Raw genomic sequence first — 24,050 nt, forward strand, 5'->3', positions numbered from 1 at the left:
ACACGGGCACAGGGGTGGCTCACCCACTCCCTGCCTGCGGGGAAGAAGCAACCTCAAACCCAGCAACCCATTAAATATCCAGGGCAGCCCCATGGCACAGCTTCCCCCCAGCACTAGGGCGTGCACAGGAGCAGAGGAGCCTGAATAATGGGCCATATATGATTTATTTAAAGAACGGTGTGCTCATGTTTATCTGAGGAGACCCTTACTGTTGACTTGAGGATGCACTAAATCCTTGAATGGGTGAATGGGAGTGTGCTAATTGTCCAGGCACAAGGTATGTTAATGTTGTTAACTTGAAGATATACTAAATCCTTGAATGGGAGTGTGCTAGTTGTCCAGGCACAAGGTATGTTAAAGTTGTTAACTTGAAGATATACCAGGTCCTTGAATGGGAATGTGCTAATTGTCCAGGTGTGAGATATGTTAATGAGTTCCCGGAAAGTTAATGAATAGACATGAGTGACTTGTATAAAGAGGGGGCTGAAAGGTTCCCTCGGGGTGCATGACTTTGGTGGAGCGATCCCCCATGCACCCAGCTCTGCCGAATAAAGATAACCTCCGCTCACTCGAATATTGGTGACTGATTCTTTAAATCAAGCCTCCTGGGCCAGGAGAAAAGGGTTTTCTCAGGAATCCCACATCCAGGAGCAGAGATCCCCAGGCCGGGGCTCCCCTGTGAGCTTCCCCTCCTTTCGCCACCTCCGCATCCTGCCCTTCCAGCCTGGAGGCACAGCTCCCTGCCCAGGTTTGTTCCCTGGGCACCCAGCTCCCATCATCTCTGGGGACATCCCCAGCATTCCCCAAAGCCTGCTTTGGAGGAAGAGGAGGAGAGCAAGCATGCCGCGATATGAGACGGGATTTATTAGTGGTTCTTTTACATTAATATACGTTTCTACCTTCTACATGTTAGACACTGATTGGTTAAATCTTAAGCGTGAACTACACAGATTGGTTGTCTTCTAAGACACATCATTTAAACAATAGGTACCGATTAGTCTATTTTATCTTAGCAACAATCTCTTCTAAGATTAGGGGCTTTTTTCCTACTTGACTTTCATGAATAACAACGTTCCTCATCAGCACTATCCGTTCCCTTATCTTGCCGTTTGTCCCTCTTTGTCCGTCTACTATGGCTCAAGAGTCTGCTGTTAACTTGTTCCTTTATTCCCAGGGTTTATGCCCTACAAGTTCTAACACGCCTCCATTCATCAGGCTGTCTCCATTCATCTGGGTAACAGTGCTCGGACTCTTGTCCTTGAGGCCTTGCCCTACACAAGCAGGGCAGGGAAACCACCTTGCTCAGTGCTTTGCAGTGAGGAATAGACCTGTGGTCTTGAAAAAGGCTTGGATGTGGCCACAAGCAAGCCTGGGGAAGCTGGCAAGCTGCCCTCTGCTCCGGCTAGCAGCAGCCGTGCAGCTCCCTGCCGGCACCATCGGGATGAGCATGCACACACAGGAGCCAGGCCCATGTCCAAGCACTCTTCACCTCCCCGGGCTCCAAAATCCAGCCAGGTCCCTCTGTGGGACCTGCTCCCACCACTCTTCCATGCACCAGCACGGTATCCCCCTGGGGCTGCTCCCCAAGCCCCCAGGGAGCAGGAGAGCTTTCTCCTCCACCCGTGGCAGGGGGCAGCCTGGCCAGCACAGCCTCCCAGAGCCCTGAGCCCCCAGCCAGGCAGGATGAGCCCCTCCAGAGCTCAGTCCGCCACCCTTCCCCTCCTCTGCTGCACCCTGCAAATCAATGGAGCCACGTCCCCATCCTCCCCCAGTACCGCCCTGGTCTTTTATCCAGGTTTGGCCTCAGTTCTAACATCAGGAAGGTGGCACAGGGCAGGGCACCTCAGCGACCCTGTGCCGGCTGGCACGGCATCTGGCTGCTCCCATGCCCAAGCCAGCCTGATCTGGGGCTGCCTGGTCTGGGCAGGGGTAATCGTTCCAGGCTTTCCAGCTCTTTGGGAAGCTGGCCTTGCTGGTGTGGCTGTGGTGGCTGTTTGCTTGCAGGAGCCTGCTGAGATTGGGGTGCCATCCCCTCCTGGCCTGGCTGCTGGCCAGGGGGTCTCCACATCCCCAGGGATGATGCTGCCCAGCCCCTTCCCTTCAGGCAGCAGAGGGCTCCGGAGCTGGAGCTGCTGGGGAGGCTGGCAGTGAGCTATGAAACCATCCTTTGAAGGTGCAGACCTCCGAGGGCTCTTCCAGCCTTTACCCCTTACTCCACCGCAGTCTCCGTGCAGGGTTGCGGTGATGCTCGGGAGCCAGGCTGCCCACCAGAGAGAGGGGCACGGAGACCTGCCGCATCCTCCCGCAGCAGCACCCATCCCCAGGGACCCACTGTCCTGGCAGGGAAGCGGCTCTGTTACCACTGTGCCCCAGTGGCCAGTCTAGGGGGCTGCGAGGGGCTGTGCATGCCGCCCTGGGGCAAAGAAGCCAAGGGGGGTCCCCTCCATGGGATCAGCTGAGGTACCTATGGGACCCCCTGTGCAAGCCGGCTGCGGCTCCAACCCCCCGGGCAGGGGAAGCAGGAGAGGCAGCAGAAAGGCACCCCAGGAGGCTGGAGGGGTCCCGGGGGGGCACTGCTGGCTGGGCTGGGGCTGCAGGCTCCTGCTGCCGGCACCTAATGAGCACCATGATGTAACTCCGGGTAAGCCTTGCAAGAGAACAGCCTGAGGAAGTTGCAGTTTCTTCATACCAGATTTGTTTACTTCTTTTTTTTTCTTTTTTTTTTTTTTTCTCCTTTTTTTTCCCCCCTCCTCTTTTTTCTGTTCTGGTTGAGGTCACCCAGTTTGAACCTCAGCAACACGTGGACCTTCCTCCCCTTCTCCCCCCACCTGTGGCCGCAGCGTGCCGGCCCCACTTGCTCCCGGAGAGAAACCCCTGAGCTCGCTGATGCTTTCCACCCTCTCAAGAGCAACTGAGGGTTGCATTTCTTGCTAAACTTGTGGTTTGGCTGCCTCGGAAATGCCACCTATAGCCACAAATGAACTTGATGCGATGACTAAGGAGGCAGCTCGGGCTTGCACTGCCCCGGGGCTTTTTTTGCTGTCGAAGGAGATGGGAGAGGATGGGTGGACTGAGGGACCAGGCTCTCCATGGAGCTGATGGAGGTGAACATCCTCCCTTTACCTGGACCAGACCCTGAGGCAGTGACACAACATGGCACCAAATGTCCTCACCAGGAGCGAAGGCTCCTTTGTCCCAGGCAGGACTGCTGCCTGGTCCAAGGAGAAACAGGCTCACAAGGGTCCCAGCAAGCAGTCATTTGCTTTCTCCACGGGTTCTGGGGTTGTGGAGGATGGAGGTGGCCTCTGCCAGCTGGGCTGGAGGATTTTCAGCTCCTCAGCTGCTTTCCGTGCACTGGGGATGGTGACACCTCCTCTGGGAAGGCAGACAGAGGGGCACGGAGGAGGTGGGAGCATCTCCCAACCAGCAGCAGGATCACGGGTGCCTTCTGCACCCCAGCGGCCTGGATTACACAGCCGGGGCACACAGGGACAGGAGCTTGTGTAGAGCCACTGATCGGGACCCACGGGACACAGGGACAGAGGCAGAAGTCAACTGGGCAGAATGTGGCCCCTGGGGCCTGACCAACAACCTGGGCATTACGCTCCCCAGCCCAGGAGCTGCTCCTCAGTAACTCCAGACCACCTCAGACCCATGTGCTCTGTTCCCACCTCCAACCTGCCTTTGTCCATCTGCTCCTGCCCTTTCCCTTCCACCAGCAATAACTGGTGAGATTAGGAGGTGAAGATGCCCAGGAACTGATCAGCTGACAGATCAGCTGGCAAGAGGGAAAAAACCAGGGGCTGATTTCCAGCTCCACACTGTTTCCAGCTCTGGAACAGTTTGCAGCCAGCGCAGCAGACCTGTGAGGTGGGACCTGTTCAGTGGGTTGCGTTGGGTTGGGTTAGGAAGTGGTTTTCACCAGCAAACACTGAGGGTGCTGAGTTGTGTCCGTGCCATGGAGGTGGCACATACGTTGCTGCATGTACCTAAAGCTGGGCTGAGGGACCAGAACTGAGTGTGATACAGGTGATAAACCCATCAGAAGTGGTGGGAAAGGGCTGCCTTCCTCCCAGTGGGACATCTCCAAGGAGCTCCACGCAGGAGGGGATGTCACAGAAGGCTAACTGGAGCTACACATTTTTCCTCTCCTGGGTGGTTTGGCTGGAGGTCTCACTAAAGGAGAGAGCAAGACCATCCCCTTTATCTGCCGGGGTGGATTAGGGCTGGTCTCCTCCAGCCGGCAGAAAGGCAGCTTAATTGCCAAGGTGGGACCAGGAAGAGGAGACCGCGCTGTTTACTCACATAGTTTCAAGGTGAATAACGCACACGCAGCTGGCTCTGGCTTGACTTCGGTGGGGCTGTCAGGGAGCGGGACCTTCCTCTCCCAGCTCGCCCAGCCCTTGGCTTGTCAGGATGGGCAGAAGCAGCTCTTCAGTGGAGGCACAGGGGGCTTCCAACCACCCTCTGCACCAGCCCGGCTGGAGGGCCACAAACCCCTCTGTGCTCAGCACAGCACCTCTTTGTCCTCTTTTCCTCCCCTCCCCCTTCTTTTGGCATGCAGGGAGCTGCTTTGATGCCCTCATGAGACAGATTTTCCACCGATAACAGATCCTTGTGGTTGCTCCTGTGACTGGCTCCTACTGAGTCATTCCTCCCGTGGGGTGAAATCCCAGTGGCTCCAGCTCCCTCCGGCCACCTTGCCAATGGGGATATCCTCTTTCCCTCATCTCCACCAGCAGCAAATACCCCTCCCCTGCTCCCGACCCAGCTCAGGGCTGCGAGCCCCCCCAGGGCTTAGCCCCCCCTTGCCAGCATGTCCCAGGGACTGAGTGCTGCCCGGTGTCTCAGTATCAGCCGGGGGAGCAGATGGCGGTGGGTTTTTTTCTCCCCAACCATCAGCTGGAGCATATGACCAAAGGAAAACATAAGAACTCAGTGAGCAGAAGTTACTTCCCTTGCAGCACCCAGCAGAGCGAGCCGGTGAAGGTCCTTGTGTCCTGGGTGGCTTTCTCTTCCAGGGGTTGCTTTTTGAAGCCATCCTCAGCCTTTTGCATCATGCTGCCCTGCAGCAAAGTGCTCCACAGCTTAATCTATGCAGAGGCATCTCCTTGGGGTTGCTTTGAACCTGCCAGCTGCTGGATGCCTTTGATGACCCTAGTTTTTACACAAGAGGCAGTGAGTAATCACCCCCTCATTTATCTGCTCTGGGCTCATCACGGTATTACAGACCTCGGTCACGTTTGCCCCCGGTATCTCTTTCCGAGCCTGTTTCATCACCCTTTGCACAGGGACCCAAGTTTTCACAGAGGTGGGCAGGGGACAACGGCTCTCCAAGGGCGTTTGCCGCAGGGAGCTGCTGAGGGAAGGATGCTCGTGGGATTTGGGAAGCCTCTCTTGTTTGCCGTGGCTGTGCAGGGTGTGGGGAGGCTTGTCTGGGAACATCTTGTGCTCTCCAGCTGCTGGCAATGGGCGGTGGGGATGACTCCCGATGGTTATTGCTGTACTGGTGAGGTAAGCTGGATTAGTGCGGGGAGGCTGGGAGATGGTCTGGACCCTCTTGCCCAGGCTGGAGCCGTATTGCAGCAGGAGCACGATCAGCTCCTCGCAGAGGCCTGGAGCCATGAGCAGGCAATTACTGCCCCAGCATGCTGGAACGTCTTATTGTCCTTGTAAAAACCTCATTTCACTCATCGAGCTAATGCGTTTTTTGGCTGGGGCAATTACAGTCCCATAAAGGGACCGCTGGCCACCTCCCTCCCACCGCCACCTCCCGCTGCCCCCACACTCCTGCACGCTCTGCCCTCACCACCACCCTTGGTGGGGCTCAGCTACAAGCAGCAGAGCCAAGCTTTTTCTCCTCCTTCCCATCGCAGCCCTCAAGCCCATTTGCTCTGCAGCGAGAATGAAGAAAAAAAAACCCAAAAAGAACCCCCAAACGCACAAAAAGGCCGTTTTGCCGCCCTTTTTGTCTTGCACCGAAGCTGCGGGTGCAGGAGCTGTGGGAGCAGGAGCACTCAGGGGTTTGGCACGGCGGCTGCCCAGCAAAATGCAGCTGGCCCATCCCATATATAGTGCTGGGGGTGGTGCAGGATCTGGCCCCAGGGAGCCCACAGCCCACGCGGAGCCCAGGCAGCCGAGCCTGCCAAGCTGCTGGGGAGCTGGAGATGAACCTGAAGCCATTCCTTGACTTGGGAGTCAGCCAAGCTGTATTGGCCAAGTGTCTTCTTTATTCCCTTCCAGGCTTTTTCCGTGCCTGGGTGTATTTCCACAGCACAGAGTCAGTGGAAAATTACTGGTGATGCTCTGGTGCCAGGTCTCTGCCCCGGCAGAGGTGAGCTAAGGCTGTGCGTTCAGCTGGGGAACTCCTCGCCACAGGATGCTGCTGGGGCTGGAATGCCTTGAAGAAACAGCTAGAGCATTTAAGAAAAGAAACAGAAATCTATTGAGACGAAAATATTTTTGCTTAGAAATACTTCTCTGGAGAGATCTGTACATTGCAGCCTGTGGGACAGGGGTTTTAGCAGCCCTAGAGCCGCCTGGGGTTTGCTCCTCAGAAGTATCAAGAGAAACTACAAATACATCCGAAAGGGCACAAAGAAGCAGATAAACCAAGATAAATGATGTGCAGCAACATCAACAGCCCGAAAACCCAACCAAGGGCCTTGCAAATGGCAACAGTAAGGGACGCTCCGAAGCCGAGGAGCCGGCAAGCCATCGTGTTTCAGCCTGTGAGCTCAGGTTTTGCAAGAGGCTTTTCCAAGGGAGCACGTGGCTGGTGCTCTGCAGGGGAGGGGGCATACACGCTGGGAAATAACAGCACATAGCCCACCCAGAGGGAGGGGGGCAGCATAAGCAGAGAGCTTGGGGCAACGGGGACCACCTGGGTTTGGCACAACGGCTCAGGGATGGATGGCCGGTTACGGGAGTAGGGAGCGAGCCCTGAAGATGTCATTTCTGCTCACCAGGGCATGATTCACAGACCACAAGGCTGGCCAGACGAGACACTGCTCCTCCAAGGACGCGGAGGGGAACATCACGGCCCTCACGTTACAGAAAAACCCTGATTTCAACACGCAGACCAAGGAGCCGAGACGTGGGCGCCGCTCTCAGCTGGGGTGCAGCATCCCTGCGACCTGGGAGCATCCATCCTGGTGTGGTTCCCTGCAGGACTTGCACCTGCATCCTTTGACGCCTCCCAACACTGCTCTGTGGGCATTTTCCTCATTAGAGGGTGCAGCAGGGAAGGTGTGGGACCCCCTCAGGGTCTCCACAAGGGCTGAGCGGATGCCTCCGGGCTCAGGGGTGCTCGCCTGACTGAGCTCCTGTGCCGCAGGGCTCCGGGCTGGCTGAGCCAGGACCGGCAGGAGGGATGGAGCGTGCCCTGCTTGTATCCAGGTCACTGGAAAATCCCCTTGGCTGGGACAGAAGCAACACATGGACATCACATGCCTCGAGGGCCCACGCTTGGCCTCTCCCCTCCGCTCCCGTGGCTCTGTGCCTCCAGCCTACCTAATTTTCACCTCAGTCTCCATGGGACCTTGTAGCCCCAACAGGTTTAGCCCCAAGTAGTGATGACTTTTTTGGAGAAGGCTGCATTGCCCAGCGTAGCAGTGGCTCTCCCACCACCACTTCATGATACATGTTTTCCCCAACACCCTAGAGCAATAGGGCAAAATTCCCCATAGCCTTTGGTCCTCTCATCCTACCTCAGGATAGCACCACCTCAGAGGCTTCCTGGGTGGCTGGTCTGACCTCACCTCTGCTCCAAACATCTCCGCATGTGTGAAGCCAAGTGGGTCAGCGAGTGGCCTGAGTGGTCACCGTCCTGTGCTGACTGCCTCTGAGGGGCTGGGAACAGGGTGGGGAGGCAGCACAGAATGTCCCATGGCCAATCTCACGGCCATATGGACCAAAGCTTGGAGACACCGTCATGGCCTCCACGGTAGGCATGGGACGATCATAAGATGGTGCCATCCCCAACATCCCCATCATCTTCCTCCCCCCAAAAAAGTGTGGGCAGCACCTGGGGAGGTGCTTCTCCATGTCACCTGGAAACACATCTTGGTACCACCTGTGAGAAGCAGTTCAGGAGTCCAGAAGAAAAAAGAATTCCCGGAGGATAAATCAATAAACTGCTCCCAAACACGGTTTTAATTATCATTAGTAATGCAGACTTTGATGGGAGGAAGGAGAGGAGAGCAGCCACGTGCAGTCGGTGAGGCTGGAGGCACAGAGGTGGCTCTGATTTACCCGGTTAAGCAACGCACATTCACCTCCAGTTGTTTGCAGGGAGCAAAGATTGAGAAATGGATTGATTGCGCAAAACAGACGTTAACACATTTGTAACCCAAAAAACATGCAAAATACCCCCAACCCCCCCATTCCTGCGGTGACACCCATCAGCTCCTCCCAAACACATGTGGCCGCCGTTGACACGGGTTCAATGCATGCGGGCAGGAGCTGGCAGAGGAGCGGGCAAGCTGCCCCGCCGGGAAGGTGGCCATCTGCCGCAGAAGCTGGGAGGTTTTTTGGAGCAAACCCACCTGCCTTGGAAGCACCTGCCTCGGCCTTCCTAATTCCAAGGGGCTCTTGCCAACGGCAGCTCATCTTGGGCATGATCCCCTCCTTCGTCTGCGGCTTCCCCATCACCCCTGGGGCCGCTCCTTCCAAGCTCGCCCCACCGATCCGGCTGGGTGGCTGCTCCTTGCTGGCACAGGCCAGGGAGCATCGCTTCCCTTCTGCCCTCCAGGGAGGCATGCTGAGCTGAGATAGGGATCCGTTGGCTCCAGTGCTGGGGTGGGGAGGCAAAGAGGCACCCCTGAACCACGCAGGTGCCCCCCAAGGATGGGGTGGAGGAGCCCATCTGCCATCAGAGACCTGCTCTGCCAAAGAGCCTGTGGGCACCTCGCACCGCAGCCATCCGCCTACATGACTGTTGGGCACCCGTCGCCTGGGCATGCCTGCGGAGGCAGTCCCACCACTCGTGGAAAGGTGAAAATTAACATAAAATGAGATAAAACCAAGAAAAGAGGTATGAGAAAAGTGTTGCGCTTTGCCGGTCGTTTCCAAAGCCCTTTTCACTAGAGCTGCAGTGGAAGAAAACTGATTTTCCTCTGAAGCTTTGTGCAGATTGAGACCAGCAGAGAACTGAGATCTTGCTACCTGCTTGGGAAAAACCAAACTCATAACCACGGTGTTTTGCATTTCATCCTCTGTGGGGCCTGGCAGGACACTCGGGAGAGGGGGAGCCCTGGAGCTCAGCTGAGGGGGGTCCATCCCCGCCACCTCCGCAGCCAGGAGGCCCCCTGCTCCTGCTTTCCATCAGCCTGCCCACAAGGAAAGGGAAGGGGAGATGTGGGGGTGGTGGACCCTCACCTGGACCATCCCTCCCATCACACCTGCGAAGGCGTGATGGGAGAGATGCCCGCTCCAGGTGCCTGTGGTTCCGGGCTGGGAAGAGCTCACGGGGAAGCACTGGCGCTCACCGGGTGAAGCCGAGGAGCCAGAGCCGAAAGGCAGCTCCCCCGGCACACCGGCTGGGCTGGGACGCGGCCGGCCAGGATTTTCAGCAGCTGAGTGAGCCAGCAAAGCAAACATTAGCAAAGAGCTCCCGAGCCGTGTAAACAAACAACCAATTAAAAGATGAAATAAATCTCCCAGGTACATAACCTTTCTATTTAAACACCGGCCAGGCCTGGAAGAGCTCCAGAGCATCTGACCCAGCAATGCCTGTGATCTATCTGCTGAGCTCCTGCAGGATGAAAGTGGTTGAGTTTCAGGGAGTGGCTTTAACTTTTCTGCCATTTTACCCCCCTAATTATATTATTCTTTCTTTCTTCTGTTGGTTTAATTCAGAGGGAAAGCCCCCAGCCCTTTCCGCATCCCCTTCCCCACACGGAGCACGATGTGGCAAATTGCTGCCTCCCTCCCCACCCCGATTCCTCTGCCTCTGGAATAGGACTGACCACGTTGACCTGTTAATTATAGAATTATAGAATTATAGAATTTAAGGCTGGTATAGAGGAAGTGTAGGGGCCAGCCTCATTAATGGAGGAGTGGGAAGAGAAAAGCAAGGTTTTAAATGGGGGTGGACATCCCTGCGGAGAGCTCAGCATGAGGTTTGCCGGGGATGAGGATGCTCCTTCCACAGCAGGACAGGCCATGGGTGTTTAAAAGTCAGAAACGCTGAAGTAGGCTAAAACTGATGGCTCTGTGTGTGGGGCATGTTGATTTTTTTTTATTCCCCAAAGCCCTGTGTTTGGGGAATGCTTATCTTTGCCTTAAATATTCAGGGTGGTTTGGCCTTCACGTCTTATGCTGGCAGGACAGGGCGAGCAAAGTGCTGATGTGTAAACAGAAGCCAGAGAAAACACCAAGGAAAAGCCCCGCATTTGGCAAAACTCCCCTTTAGGCAGGGCGAGCTGGGGGTGTCACCCCATGGCTGCACCGTCCTGGAGCATCCTCACCCCTCACCCCTCACCATCTCCCTGTCTCTAACAACAGGGCTGGTGCGAGCAGCCTGCAAACAGCTCCCACCGCACCAGCACTACATCACCACCGACCCCTTAGTTGGTAGCCAAAGGTGATGCTCCGTAGCCATGTGCTGGGAGGTGAGGGGTAGGGTCCAGGCTCGGGGCTTCTGACCCACTCCAAGGTGCTTGTCCTGATGCTTGTGGGGGTATTTAATATTAAATATATAATAATTCTCCAGCACCTAGGAAAGAAAACAAACCTGACCACCTGGAGGGCTGCATCCTCCATCACTGAGGACTCAGTCCAGCCCCCTGTGAACACTGACACCACCTCAAATATTTACACTAAAGATTTAACCGTAGTTTACATCCCCTAGAGCTCAGCTAACAGATGCAGGGGACCAGCCCAGGGCTGGTCAGTGAGCCCCTGATGGATGCCCAGTCAGATGGAGCCAGCTCCATCCCCTTGGCATCCAGCACCACGAGCTGCCAGACCCCTCGTCTGCTGCCGGCCTTCCCCATGCAGCCGCTCTGCTGATTCAGGACAGCGGGGACTCGTCCCAGCCGGCTTCAGCACAGCCTCTAATCCCGGGCTTAACTTTATCCTAGGTTTGGGTCCCGCAGAGGACAGCAGGCTCCTCCCCGGGCGGAAAGCAGTCAAACACCACCGCCGAGGTCATGGCCGAGTTATGATGACCCTTTCCAGGGATGGGGCAGGCGGGGGGGGGATGCACTGTTTTAATTAGGGTTGCTAAATGGGCTTAAATCCATGCACCTGCAGTCTCTTTCGTTGCCCAAAACTAAGCGCGGAGGCTGCAGTGATAAGGACTAAGAGGGGAGCTGGGGAGCATCGCTGCTTTTCATGGCTGAACACTTATTTTCCACCTTGATGTGATGCCAGAGCACCTCCACACCGCCAGCACATCGTGTCTTGGCCATCCTTCATCTCTTATTTTTGGAGAAAGAAAACACTTGCTCAACTCCAGGCTAGAAGCTTTCAACCCTTAGCGACGGTGTTTCATCTTTACCAAAAAGGCTTTTATTGAGGTGCTTGATGTACCAAAGCACCCTGCTTTGCCACGCTACCAGGCTTCCACTCCTGCATGAAATATTTGGGGGCAGGGACCAATAGCAGATGCAGTCTGCTTAAAAGATTAAAATATCTCTGTATTCGGAGGCCAAACACGCAGATGCAGCCTGTGCGCAGGGACCGGTGGTGCGGCTGTCCCCCTCTGGAGAGGGGATGTGGGGAGTGATGCAGCTTGGCCATGCCTGCATCCCTGGCAGGGAGACAGTAGCCCCCAAACCCCACCATGACGGGGATGCTCAGTGGTCCCCAGCTGCAGTCCTCTCCGAACCCCCCGCAACAGATTGGGCACCCACCTCCAGCAGCACCAACCCCACCCACCCCAGGAAGGAATTTATGAGCAGAGACTGGGGAGGGGGAAAAATAGACCAAAGCCAAGAAAACCTGCCCAGACAGGGAAGTGAAAGCCCCAAAGATAGTGCTCCTACTCTTTCACATCGGGGCTTTCAGTAATCACAGCTGCTTTCACTTCTCCTCCGCTCCTCCGCCTGTTCCTCTGCTGGTGGGTTTTGGTTCCTCTCTGCTCCCCCACCACCTTCCCCCTTTCGAGGCCGAGCCTTCAAACCGCTTCAGCTTTTATTTCCAGTTTACAAACCGCAGGGGTGCTGCTGGTTCCCATGTCCCGCACTGGTCCTTGCCTGGCCTCTGAGCCGTGGTCCCCTCTGAGGAGCTGGGGACACAGTGGGGATGGGGGTGATGCTGCAGCCATGCCAGGATCTCCTGCCCTGCGGTGGTCCAGCTCGGAGGGATGCTCTGGGGGAGGAGGGATGCTAGGTAAGGGGAGGAAGAGAGTGATGAGAAATAAGAAGCAGAGCAAAAGGTGGAGCTCTCTTTCTCCATGGCTTTCCCCAGACCTTCGACTTCCCATAAAGCCCCAATAAACACAACTTTTCTTTTTTTTTTTTGAAAGTATCAGTGAACAAAGCCAGGGCTGGAGGGAAGCGTGGGGCTTTGTTCTGCTTTTGGTAATTTTAGTGCCGATGCATGCAAACACTGGCAAAGGGTCAATATTGACTTTCTGCTGAAGCAACCGGCAGGGTTCATTGACTGGAGGCATACGGGTGCTCTGGCTGTGCCAACCTCACTCTGGGCCGCGCCCTGCCTGCACCCTGCCTGCACCCTGCCTGCAAAGCAGCAGCTTCTGTCCTCGCTGTGAAAATCCTTCCAGCTAAGAGCAATTTCGTACCCATGCAAAAATGCTGCCGTGAATAATATCCATCCAGGGCACCTGAGAGCTGAGCTCGCCCCTGGGGTGCGCAGGATGCAGGGCTCACGGGATGCTGCAAGGGCAGGCTGCGGGCAGGAGTTCCCTGCCCTCAGGCAGAGCCAACAGGTTATTCCCAAGCGGAGCAAGGGGTAGAGGTCTGCCTGTGCCTCGGCAACCCCACCCCAGAGCTGGTCTCTCTGATATGCAGACCCACTCTGCACACCTGTGGCTTTATCAGCCACGGTCTCCCCTTGCTGTGGTGAGCAGCAAATTTTGCCGCCTTTGTAAAGGGGCTGCCTTTGCCAGGTCGAGCCGTGTTGACACAGGGGCTGATGTACGTGAGGGCAGTGGGAACCTGCCGGCAGGCAGCCACCAGCTCAGAGCTTTCGCCGCCACCGCCGCCACCATCAGTGATGGAAGCCTTGGCACAGCATCGGCTTCCCTGTCCACGCATCTGGCAGACACATGGCACTGCCTGGCAAAGCCAGGGGACAAGGGACAATGCTTCCCTCGCTTGCCACACACGCAAGAGCTCACAGCCGTCAGGGGCTGCTCCCCCAGCATTGCTCTCAGACCTCACACCAGCTCCTTATCCTTGGGGACGTGGTGCAGCGGTCCGGAGGGTGGCTGCAGCCCCGGGAGCGTCTGCGGAGCACAGTCAGTGCTGCACAGCAGCTTGGGTCATAAATTATTTCCAGTTATGAAGCTTGGCTGACCTGTGCCCGTGGAGTTTGCCTGGAACTGTCCCATGGTCTCAAAACTGCTTATTTCAGGAATGAGAGCCCAGGCAAAGCGAGCTGTGCTTTCCTGCAGCAGGGATGGGCATGTTACCATTTTGCCCCTTTTTACGCCTGATCCCCCCTCTCAGGGCTTCTGCCAGCCACAGGCTGGGCTCTCTACCAGCCACATTCCTTCAGGTTGACGTGGCTTTTCTTTCTTCCCTCATCCTTATCACGCTCGAGTTCATGAATCATATTTCTCCAAAACTATAAACCACCAAAGCAACCTGTGTAAATCAAGCGAGACAGAAAGCAGAGTCAGGCCTGGGGGTTCGGGCCGCTCAGGGGGCACGGCTCTCCTGGGGAAAAGCTCTTCCAGCCACGCAAGGAACCATGCAAAAGTAAACCCTTCCAGAAAGCTTTTCTTGCTGCACTTGGTCCCCCCAAGGCCACAAATTCTGCTTTCCCTTGTTTCAGTGGGAAGACAGGGCGGCACGCTGCCTGTGCCGGCACGCTCGCCCGCCGTGCCAGCAGTGCTGCAGGGAGGATGGGGGGGATTTTCTGGCTACACCTGCTGCCGGCAGGGCTGGTGCCAGGGGGCTGAGCAGGTCCCTGGGATGCTCATCCTTCCGCTGCCCAGAGCTGGTGCTGCCATCGATAATGTGCCGGAGGCTGCACGCCATCAGTGTGGGGCTAGGAGCATGCCGGGCTCTCCCAGCTTCCGTACCGGGATGTCTTTGCAATCGCACTTCATGGAGCCTGCTTTTCTGAGTCTCCATGTCAAAGCCCATCTCTCTGTACTCCCTCCAGGGAGCCCAGGAGCCTGCAGTCAGGGGCAGATTGCTTTTATCTTAACTGCAATGACTACATGCCTAAAAGTCGCCTTTATTCTTCATCCCCCTGGCCAGCATGAAGGCTTTCTGCTGGTTCTGTCCCCTTTATCCTCTGTTTTCTCCCCAGAGAGTCGGAAAAGCGAGGTACAACGCCAAAGCCAGCATTCCCAGAGAAACAAATCTCAGACTCCATCTGAAGGACAACATGATGTCTCAAGAAGAAAAACCCAAACAGGGTGAGATCCAGCAGGGAATTGGCCCAGTCAGATTATGTCCCTCCCTGCTCCATGCATCTCTGAGCATCTTCAGCCCTTGCATGACTCCCAGCAAGTTCAGAAACCCTGAGCAGCACAGCCTCAGGGAATTCAAGCTTCTAATTAAGCTCAATTACTCCTGGAAACAATTTTTAAACTATCCACTGAGGCTGCTGGCCAGGGCAAGAACACTGCACCTGCAAGTTTTAATTGCAAGGTTGTCACCGCCGAAGCCAAGCTATCAGCGTAGTTGGTGCCAAGGAGTCTGTGCCGAGCGGTGCTGGGTCCTTTGGCACCATCCTTATCGCAGGCCAGGGCAGCTCAGCTGCGTTCTAACACCTCCTGAGCCGGGAAGGCCAGCGAGACAGAAAAACTGATGCAGATAGAAAGCAAAACCACGAGGGCAGAGCCTGTGACCACCACGATCCTTTTGGAACCCTTTCTCCAGCTCTGCTGGCAGCAGAAACACCCAATGCCCAAGGGGAAGCAGAGCAGGAGCCTCCATGTGCCAGCAGGAGACCGAATCCAAAAATCTCAGACCACCCCCCTGGCAGAGATAGATGCTGACCTCTCAGAGAGCCCAGGAGATCCCTGGGGCTGCCAATGGCACCCACAGGGCTGCGGGACCAGCTGAATGTGGCCAGAGCCCCGCAGGGAGCTGGATTTGCAGCTACCCCGGGTTCAGCCTAGGAAGGGAGATGTCAGGGAGATGAGGGCATCACTCCCCTGCTCGCTGCCAGCAGCTGTCTGCAACACCATCCCACCGGGGTGAGACGGTGCTGCCCTGCGCCTGAAGCAGGGGAGGGGTAACAGGGAAGCGAGGTGAGGGCTGATGCTGTGGAAGGCTCTGCAAAGGCCCCCACTTACCAACGGGCCAGTTCAAATCAAGTATACATGGGTTTATAGCGAGCTCTGCCATGGCCGGTGCTCAGCCTGCGTCTTTCTCAGCACCTGGCTCTGCCGCAGGCGTACCAGGGTGGCGCTGAACAACCATGCAGCAAGATTGGGGTGGATGGGAAAAAAACCCCAAGCCAGCTTTCTGCAGTGGGTTACAAAAAGGTGGATCAGCAGCTCCTTTGCAAACAGCAGCGGTTTGGGGTCTGAGATCGAGGAAGCAACTCTTTTCCACAGCATAATTACTTGCCCATCACTCAAAGAGAGGTTGTGAGTCGCTAGGGTGAGGATGGGGAGTAGGGCTGGGGGCTGCAGCACTGCTGAGCCCCACAGCTCACCAAGCTCACCAGCACCTGGCTCTGCAAAAGCAGAACAGCAATCCCACGCTGCCCTAGTCTTGCAATCTCTGTATCGTCAATAACTAGTCTTGTGATCACTGTGTAAACCTTACAGAAGGGCGATCCGCTTCTCAGAGCTTCATTTGGGTATTTTCAGGGAAAATCCACCTGTATGAGCACCCCCACGTTCTCGCTTACCACCACCGATTTGTCACCCCTTGGCACCCATCGCCCTCTCCCAGCACCCAGCCCCGCTGCGGTCGGGGAAGAAAAAACACTTCCTGCCGCCCTACGCTTTCGAAGATACGAAGCAGGCGGCGTCCCCGCTCGCCAGGCAGGCAGGGCGGCCGGCAGCGCCGCAGAGGTGCGAACCCCACCACCCAGCTTGCTGCAGGCAGGTGTCAAATCCGGAGCCCCGGGGCGCAAAGTCACTGCACGCAGGCTCTCAAAACCAGGCGCATCGCAGAGACGTGGCTGCTTAAAGTCTAAAAGTGGGGAGGTTTTCTCACCATTTTCTTTTTGAGTTTGTTCTGCAGTCTGTTCATGTGCCTCTACTCTTGCTGCAGGCTCCCAGGACAAAGGCGTGGGATGGGACAGGCACACAGAATATGCATCTCCCACCCCAAGTGACAGTGGAGAGACTTGACACCTGGGGAGCCAACTCCTGCCCCAAGCACCACTCTCAGAGCCAGACCATCTGGATGCAAAGCAGCACCACAGCACCTCCATCCTCCTCCAGTGCCCCACGGAGCCAAGCAGCAAAGGGATCACATCCCATGTGGAACGGGGGTAAGCAGCCAGAGGGATGGATGCTCAGAGTCATGCCCAAGCCCAGGCGAGGCTGAGCACAGGAAAGGAGGAGGGCTGCTGCCTTAGCTGAGCTTTTGTCCCAGCTGTTTATCGCTCCCAAGCCAGTGCTGAGAGAAACGGTTTTAAGCAGCATGAATGAAACCGCAACACACAGCAGGTTTTACAGGGATGCTGCCTCAGTCATCAGAGTTTCACGGGAAAGCAAAACAAAAAATCAGTGCATGGCTTAAAAAGAAGAGCTGAAGGAAAAGAAAAAACACACAAGCAGCATCTCGGGCCTCCCCTGTGAACCTGGAACACCCAGAACTGCAAGGGACGGAGAAGTCAGTCTCTGCCTCAAGTAATTAAGCACTTGACACCTCTTGGTGACCTTGGTGGCCAAGTGGAGCCCTGCCGTCCTTGTTCGGTGGCGGCGAGGCTGGCAGTGCCTATCTACTGAGCCTGCACAAAGCCTTGGTTTTGAATCAGGTCCTTCACTTATCACTCCCAGCCTTGTCCTAGAAAGGCATCGTCCCAAAGCACCCTCCCAAAGCCCAGCGACTCATGCCGCAGCAGACAGGGCTTCCCCAGCTTCTCTTTCTGCCACTTTTCCACAGCAAGCAGCCGTGAAGTGTTCCTGCCCGCAGGCTGCTGGCACCTACCCTGCCGTGGGTGGGGACGCGTGCCCGCACTGGTGTGGCAGCTGCTCTTGCTTCAGCCCTCTGCCTCCAAAAAGGAACTCAACTGTTTCTCCTGTTTGCCCTGGAGGAAAGGTGGTTTGAGCACGGGTTTATCCCAACTTATAACACTATCACAACCTGTCTCCAATTAGAAATCACAGCAATTATGCAGAGGATCATTTAGCGGCACAGTTAGTATCTGTTTCTGCAGCAGAGATGAGACAGATAAGGAGCAGTGTCCTCTACAGAGGAGTTTTCTTTGGGGTTTTTTTGGCCGCTGGCTGTGAACTGCTCCCCTCATTCTCTCAGCTATACATTTTTATTGCTGTCCTATATATTTGCAGGACAAAGAATTAGCTCCCTTTATTCAGGGATCTGCAAGTTCTTTACAAGCCCTGATTTAAGCCTCTCAACAAGTCTCAGAGGCAACTCTAGTCTTAGCAGTTTCCTTCCACCTTACAGATCAGCCCACTAAGACCGGTTGCCAGCTCCACGAGACATCAGGTGACCCAGCATAAGTTCTGGATCTAAAAATGCCACGTTACCCAACTTCTGCTGAACTACCAGAGCTTGCGCTCTGCACCACACGCCATACACCTTCTTGCCCATCTCTGGTGCCAGAAGCCAGATGATATGATACCTGCCACCGTTTCTGGAGCAGCTTAAGCCAGCAAACCAGACTCGTAACAGATGAACATTCTTATCAAGGACATGGTGTTTTGACCTGGTATGAGGAACCTTACTGTCAGATTTTCTGCATCGCCAAGTCACGGACTAGGAGGAAGGCCAAGCAACTCCAACCACACAAGATATCCACGGCAGAGCCAGAGCAGAGCTGCAAGGTCGAGTTACAGTTGCAACTGCCAGAACACATATTTCTTTGTAAGTAGGAGAAACAACGTTCACTACAAGACTCAATGGAAACCAAGAAGTATCTCTTCTACTGCCTTCAGTAAGCTTAAAGTAAGATACTCTGAGGATAGGTGGATAGCTTTCACCATGCTAAGAACATGAGCAAACGATGCAGGTGACACCACAAAGACTTTACTGGCAAAACACAAAGCTCGTGATGATGGTATCGCTACGGCCCTTCCCGTGAGCCACAAGCTCTGCTCAAATGAGGTTCCTTCTGACTTGATCCTCAGAAGCTCTGAGTCCCCAGATCTCTATCAGTGGAAGAGCCAAAAATGGGAAAGTTCAGGAGGTTTTATTTGTGTGGAATAGATAAGGAAAGCAAACATACGCTGATAACCTCTTCCCTTGCGCACAGCAGTCTGAAGGTTGCCCCCATAGGCAGGATGCACATTCTGTACCGAAGGCCTTAAATTTGACTGGGTCTAGTTAAAAATAAACTCTCTGGGTCAGCAGCGCTCTGCTACGGTAACATGTTCAACAGCTCCAGTTTGCTCCCATTCCCCTCAGGAGCGGAATCACATTTCCAAGGAAAGGCGGGACTGAGGGAGCCCTGACTGGTCTGGACGCCTATGGGGTCACAGGATTTCCCAATTTTTTTCAGGCTAGTTGGTTAATTTTCAAGCCGAAAGGGATCATCATAGGCAAAGTTTGACTTCACTCCCTTGGGAAACAGCCACCCTGGCCTTCCACAAGAGCCCAGCCTATTCATTTACTGACTGGAGCACCCAGCTGGGCAGGTATCATTTTGGTACATGGTTGACGTCCGCATCCCTATGCAGTCAACAGATACAAAAGGGCAAAGGCTAATTCGGGGACTAGATAGCTACTTTCAGTCAATTTTTTCCCCACCTCTGCTAAGAAACTTAAGCAGACACAATGATTTAGCAATGTCGTCACGTGCAAACACCCCCCAGAGAAGCTACAAGAGGCAATTCTTCAGGAGCGGAATTAAAATCTCTACTACTAAGCTCCTGGAGGGGAAATGCTTTTTGGACAGTGACTCCTGCTGGAAAGGCGAAGCCAGCACAGCTACAGACCAGGCTTGGGAGAGCAGGGGTGCCCCCACACCCACATACTGGAAAAGGCTGGCATTATTCCCATCACCTAGACTGGCACAGCACTCTCCGCTCGAGCAACTCCTGGGAGAACCACTGGACCCGAAGTACACTGGCAACTCCTTCTGCAGCCTCCTCAGCAAGGAGCGCATGTGAAACACGGGGGGCTGAGTGGCCCAGTGGAACGTTACTCCCTCTCTGTGAGATACCACAGAGTGTTCCCACACTAAAGCAGCATGTTCTTGGCTTTGGTTTCTGAAAGTCTGCAGTGATGTACCACAATTCAGTTTGGCACCAGCTGGAAGACAAACGTTTCACTCCTTCGGTTGAAGAGCACGCTATAGGTATGCATGCCACCTCGACTCAGCTTCCTGTTGGTTTTATCTTCAAATCATCAGGGAGGCACACAAATACAATTTACATGCCAAATCATCAGCTCTGCGTTGGCAAGTCCCGTTCTTCAAGGATCCTTTTCACGCTCTCCACAATGGTCCACACTTCTGCCATGGCACCTTGACCTGCAGGATGACAGCAAAACCACGCGGTGAAATCCAGGTCTTGCCAAGATAGCATGAGGCACGTGCTTTCCCTGTCCGTCTCTTCTTCACACACTGTGCTGCTGCGGAAAATTAGATGCACAATGGTGGCGCAGCACAGCCAAGCTCACCAAGTGTTTCCTCGTGACTCACCCAACAGAAAGCAACTGCGGAGGCCAGAGGATCTGCTCAGGCCACCTGGTTCTGCAGGGGTTTTGTGGCATGGCAGGATGCCATCAGGGGAGGACAGCGAGAAGAGTATTCATGCTAACTTAGCTTGGCTCACAACTCAGAAGTCTAAGGAGGAGCGCAAGCGCCTCAGTCAATGGAGAGAGGCAGGAAACCTCAAAGGCAACTCATATGACCTTAATAAGTACCTCATGTTCTGAATCGTCTCCAGAAGTGTCTGCATCTAACCCTTGACCGCACAGGGAGTTACTATCTAAGCTCACACTGCCCTGGGAGCAAACGTGGAAAAGTGCCCCCAAAATGCATGTGGGTAGCAAAACACCCTATTTCACCTCCTTTCTCCAGTGTAAACAGTGTTCGGTATCTTTTTGAAATGGACTTTGCCTATAAAAAAAAGACTTGCTTAATTCATACCATTCCCATGACTCTGCAGTTAGACTCACATTAGAGAAAGCTGTCCTGGATTCACACCAGCTTGAACCTCGGGAGTAATTCTTGGAGAAGACCGAGTGCTGGACAGAACAAAATGTAAAAGCTTTTCCTTTCAGACTGGTTAGCTGCCAGATGAACATCTAATCTACACTGTGCTGTTGCTTCCCTCTGAAATACTTCTAAAACTTAGATTCATAATTTTAAGGCCAGAGATCATTAAATCATCTTGTCCAACCCCGTGTACCGAACGCAGCACTTGGAACTCAGTCCATTCACTCCTGTAATTTGCTTGCGGCTGAAGAAAGATACTTCTCTCACCAGCACTTGTTTCCATTGAAAGACTGAAAAGGAGTCTCTATTGATTTTTGTCCTGCTCATTAATTGTCCCAATAATTTAAAATATGTGCCTTATTGGTCATCAGAAATCAGTTCTGGGAAGTTTTGTTTTCCTCTTTTTTTTTTTTTTTTTTTCTGGCCTGCTTCCACAGCTGGGTTAGCAAGTGCACAGAGATAGGGGGGCAGGCAAGAACCAGAGGGGAAGGGGAAAGGCCATCCTGACCAGCAGGGAGAGGTGCCTTCTTGTGGGCAGATCCAGGGCTGTGATCTGCCCACACCCTCAGTTTTCCCGTACAGATGAGCCACCTAAGTTTTGGCTGGGTCAAAAGGTGTTAACTGGATATAACTGAGGATTTGTGATGAAGAACGATAGTTTTGGAAGGTCAAGAAAATTGGGCTTCCCTGCAAAGTAAGACTCATTCTCCACTCTGCTTTTTGCAGACCTGTAAATCCCAGGAGGTCTGAAGCATCCTCTTGGAAAAGCTGCAGGCAGATTTGGGCCCTTCTGATCTAACCTCGAGGAGAGGCGTTGCAGCTGACAGGTCCTGCTAAGTAAGAGAAATTCCCTGATTGCACAGTTCAGCAGAGCTACACCCTTCAAGAACATTTCCAAGGCCCTTCTTTGTCCTCCACCACCTGCTTCCTCAACATCTTTGGCAATTCACAGCTGGATTTTTAGGTTTAGCAGAGGAAAATCTTGCTAAGCAGCCTGTGACAGCACAGCTCATGCCTACAGATAGAAGTCTTCCAGTGTGCCAGGCTCTACAAATCCAGCCAAAAATAACGAAGATACCAGCAGTTTGGAAACATTTCTGCAAAGGCAGATTGTTGCAGGCCCATGTGTGGCACAGCACCTCTCAAAGCTCTCTTTATATTGTGGCACATGGATATCATCAAGGCCAACAGCCTTGGTAGCTTACATCTAACTATCCAATCAAGGAAACATTTTCATTGTCAACTCAATTTGTTATTTTAACTCTCTTTTAGCCAGACTCTATGTCTAAACCCACCCATTTACTAAGAAAAATTAATTAGGCAATGCTTGTAATGCAGAAACTCAGTGACAGTCAGGATCTGGCCCATTTCAGGTGAGACCAGCCACATCAGTTGAGGAAGATAAACCTCTTCTGTAGCAAGACAAACCACAATGTCAACAGACAAAACTGGTGCAAACTGAATCTCTTTTCTTCTGCACCAGATGCGTGAGCTTTGCTACCTACTGTTTGGATGGAAGCTGGGCAAACCCCTGTGTGGATGAAACCCACAAAACTGAAATTGCTGTGGAAGAAGAGGCCTTGGTGTGAAAGGCTTGAAAAAAGAGGGGAAGAGAAGAAAAAGTCAGTGGTGGAGACTGTCTTGGGTCTTCAGAGACCTGGAGTCCATTACTGCTGTGCTGGTTTTGGCTGGGATAGAGTTCATTTTCTTCATAGTAGCTAGTATGGGCTACGATTTGGATTTGTGCAGAAAAGTGTTGATAATTCAGGGTTGTTTTTCTTACTGCTGAGCAGTGCTTACACAGAGTCAAGGCTTTTTCTGCTTCTCCCACTGCCCCACCAGCGAGTAGGCTGGGGATGCACAAGGAGCTGGGAGGGGACACAGCCAGGACAGCTGACCCCAGCTGTCCAGAGCGATATTCCATACCATGCGGCGTCACGCTGAACAAAAACACTTTGGGGGGAAGGCTGGCAAGGGGGTCACTGCTCGAGGACTGGTTGGGCATTGGACGGTTGGTGGTGACCAACTGTCTTCATTTGCATCACTTGTCTGTCCTGGGTTTTATTTCTCTCTCTCAGTTATTTTCCTTTTCCTTATAATTTATTATTATTTTATTTCAATTACTAGAACTCTATCTCAACTCACAAGTTTTTTCACATTTAACCTTCCAGTTCTCTCCCCCCATCCCACTGAGGGGGAATGAGCAAGCAGCTGTGTGGTGCTTAGTTGCTGGCTGGGGTTAAACCACGACAACTGCTTTGCCATACTTTTCCTACATACTGCCAGGAAAGTCCTGGTGTTTGCCAACAGGAATATCTTGTTGTGAATTGACTCACAAGCACAAGTGGAGTCCAGTCACATGTGGGTACTACTGCCCCAGCTGTTCGTACCATCCCTCTCCAAGGCTCCTTCAGGAGTTTGTTCTCACAGCAGAGACAGATGAACTGCGTGTGAAGCGGCTCCCAAATGACTGCTGGTGGAATGAGGTAACTCCCAGTCAGTGCTGGTTTACTTTGCCATTCTGAGCGACAAACCACAGCAATGCACATGCTGCTTCTCATGTGGCTCACATATCCCTGTCGCAAGGGTGGCACCCCCAGGAAAGGGGCAGGGCTGAGCAGCAGAAGGTGGAAATCACGTTCACCATCCAACTCTAATCCATTTGTGCTGGTGAGTCAACTCACATGGCCCTGGTACATCTCAGATCCCCGTCTGTGAAACAGGGATGACAACACCACAGCTCTGCCTCAGGTACATGAACCTGCAAGAACAAGCACATGACCCATTAAAAGGCACTCAGCTGCTTACTACAGGAATAGAGATCCTGCATACATGTGCAAAAAGGGAAAAAATAAAAGACAAAAGAAGCTATGCCAGATGGCCTTTCCACTTCTGCCAAAATGTTTGTGCAGAACAACCTCTTTTGGGCATTTTCCCTTAATGTTATTACAAGTACGTAAGAAATTTGATGTAATCAGGTCTAAAATCCCAGCGGAAGCATAGTTGTCCAGGATATTTCAACTGATGCCTGAGTTACTTGACTACACTTACCTAACTGTAAATATTTCTCACTATTCAGTTCCAAAACAACACTCTCTAGAAGCACTGCACCTACCCAAGAATTCAGAAACTAAGCCAGCCCTAGAATTTAACCATGAAAAACATTTTAACATCCTCTCTTCACTACCGACTGTGTATTGAACTATCTGACAGAGTGGTTAAAATTCTGCTAGAGTTGGGGTTGTTAAACAGAAGTATGAGTATACTACTGTGCAGTGTGTCTAGAACTGGGTGACATTTTACAGAAAGTTTGTCCAAGAAAATTTTGACTAAAACGAATCCATTCATCTAAATTGCTTGTCTAAAACCCCTTCTCAAAAACTTTCAAAAGTCAAAATACTTCCATTGAAAACAGCTCCTAAAAAACAAATGAGACCGTTTTAGTAGTATGTCTTAGCACTGCAAGTTAAGTTTTTTGAAGCTGAGCATGACAACTGTCCCTACCCCGCTCTTTCACTTCACAGATAAGTCTGATATCAAAACCCCAAATCAAAACTCGATTGGGAAGATTAAAAGTAACCCAGGCAACAAACAAC

The 24,050-nt window shown here is 53.4% G+C and overlaps 2 protein-coding genes across 9 annotated transcripts in view; both read right to left on the reverse strand.

Annotated features, from left to right (window-relative positions):
- Positions 1–8,133: 8,133 nt before the first annotated feature.
- Positions 8,134–9,807, reverse strand: LOC129782573 (uncharacterized). The gene is made up of 2 exons (XM_055818109.1): positions 9,379–9,807; positions 8,134–9,165 (listed from the first exon to the last, which is right to left on the reverse strand). The coding sequence occupies exons 1-2, from the start codon at positions 9,805–9,807 to the stop codon at positions 8,335–8,337; spliced, it is 1,260 nt and encodes a 419-aa protein (XP_055674084.1). The 3' UTR covers positions 8,134–8,334.
- PPCDC (phosphopantothenoylcysteine decarboxylase) overlaps positions 8,134–24,050 on the reverse strand; it is a 29,588-nt gene continuing 13,671 nt past the window's right edge. For 4 of the 8 annotated variants that reach the window (XM_055818130.1, XM_055818126.1, XM_055818119.1 and 1 more), the window contains one exon: positions 8,134–12,332. In XM_055818130.1, the coding sequence (XP_055674105.1) occupies positions 12,139–12,332 (194 nt within the window). In that variant the 3' untranslated portion in view covers positions 8,134–12,138. Of the gene's footprint in view, positions 12,333–18,463; positions 19,765–22,790; positions 23,216–24,050 lie in introns of those variants that run through there. The other 4 variants (XR_003555396.2, XR_008749693.1, XR_008749694.1 and 1 more) reach the window with 4 other exon arrangements.

The sequence above is a fragment of the Falco peregrinus genome, chromosome 1 (assembly GCF_023634155.1).
Source record: "Falco peregrinus isolate bFalPer1 chromosome 1, bFalPer1.pri, whole genome shotgun sequence".
NCBI classification, from domain to species: Eukaryota; Metazoa; Chordata; class Aves; order Falconiformes; family Falconidae; genus Falco; species Falco peregrinus.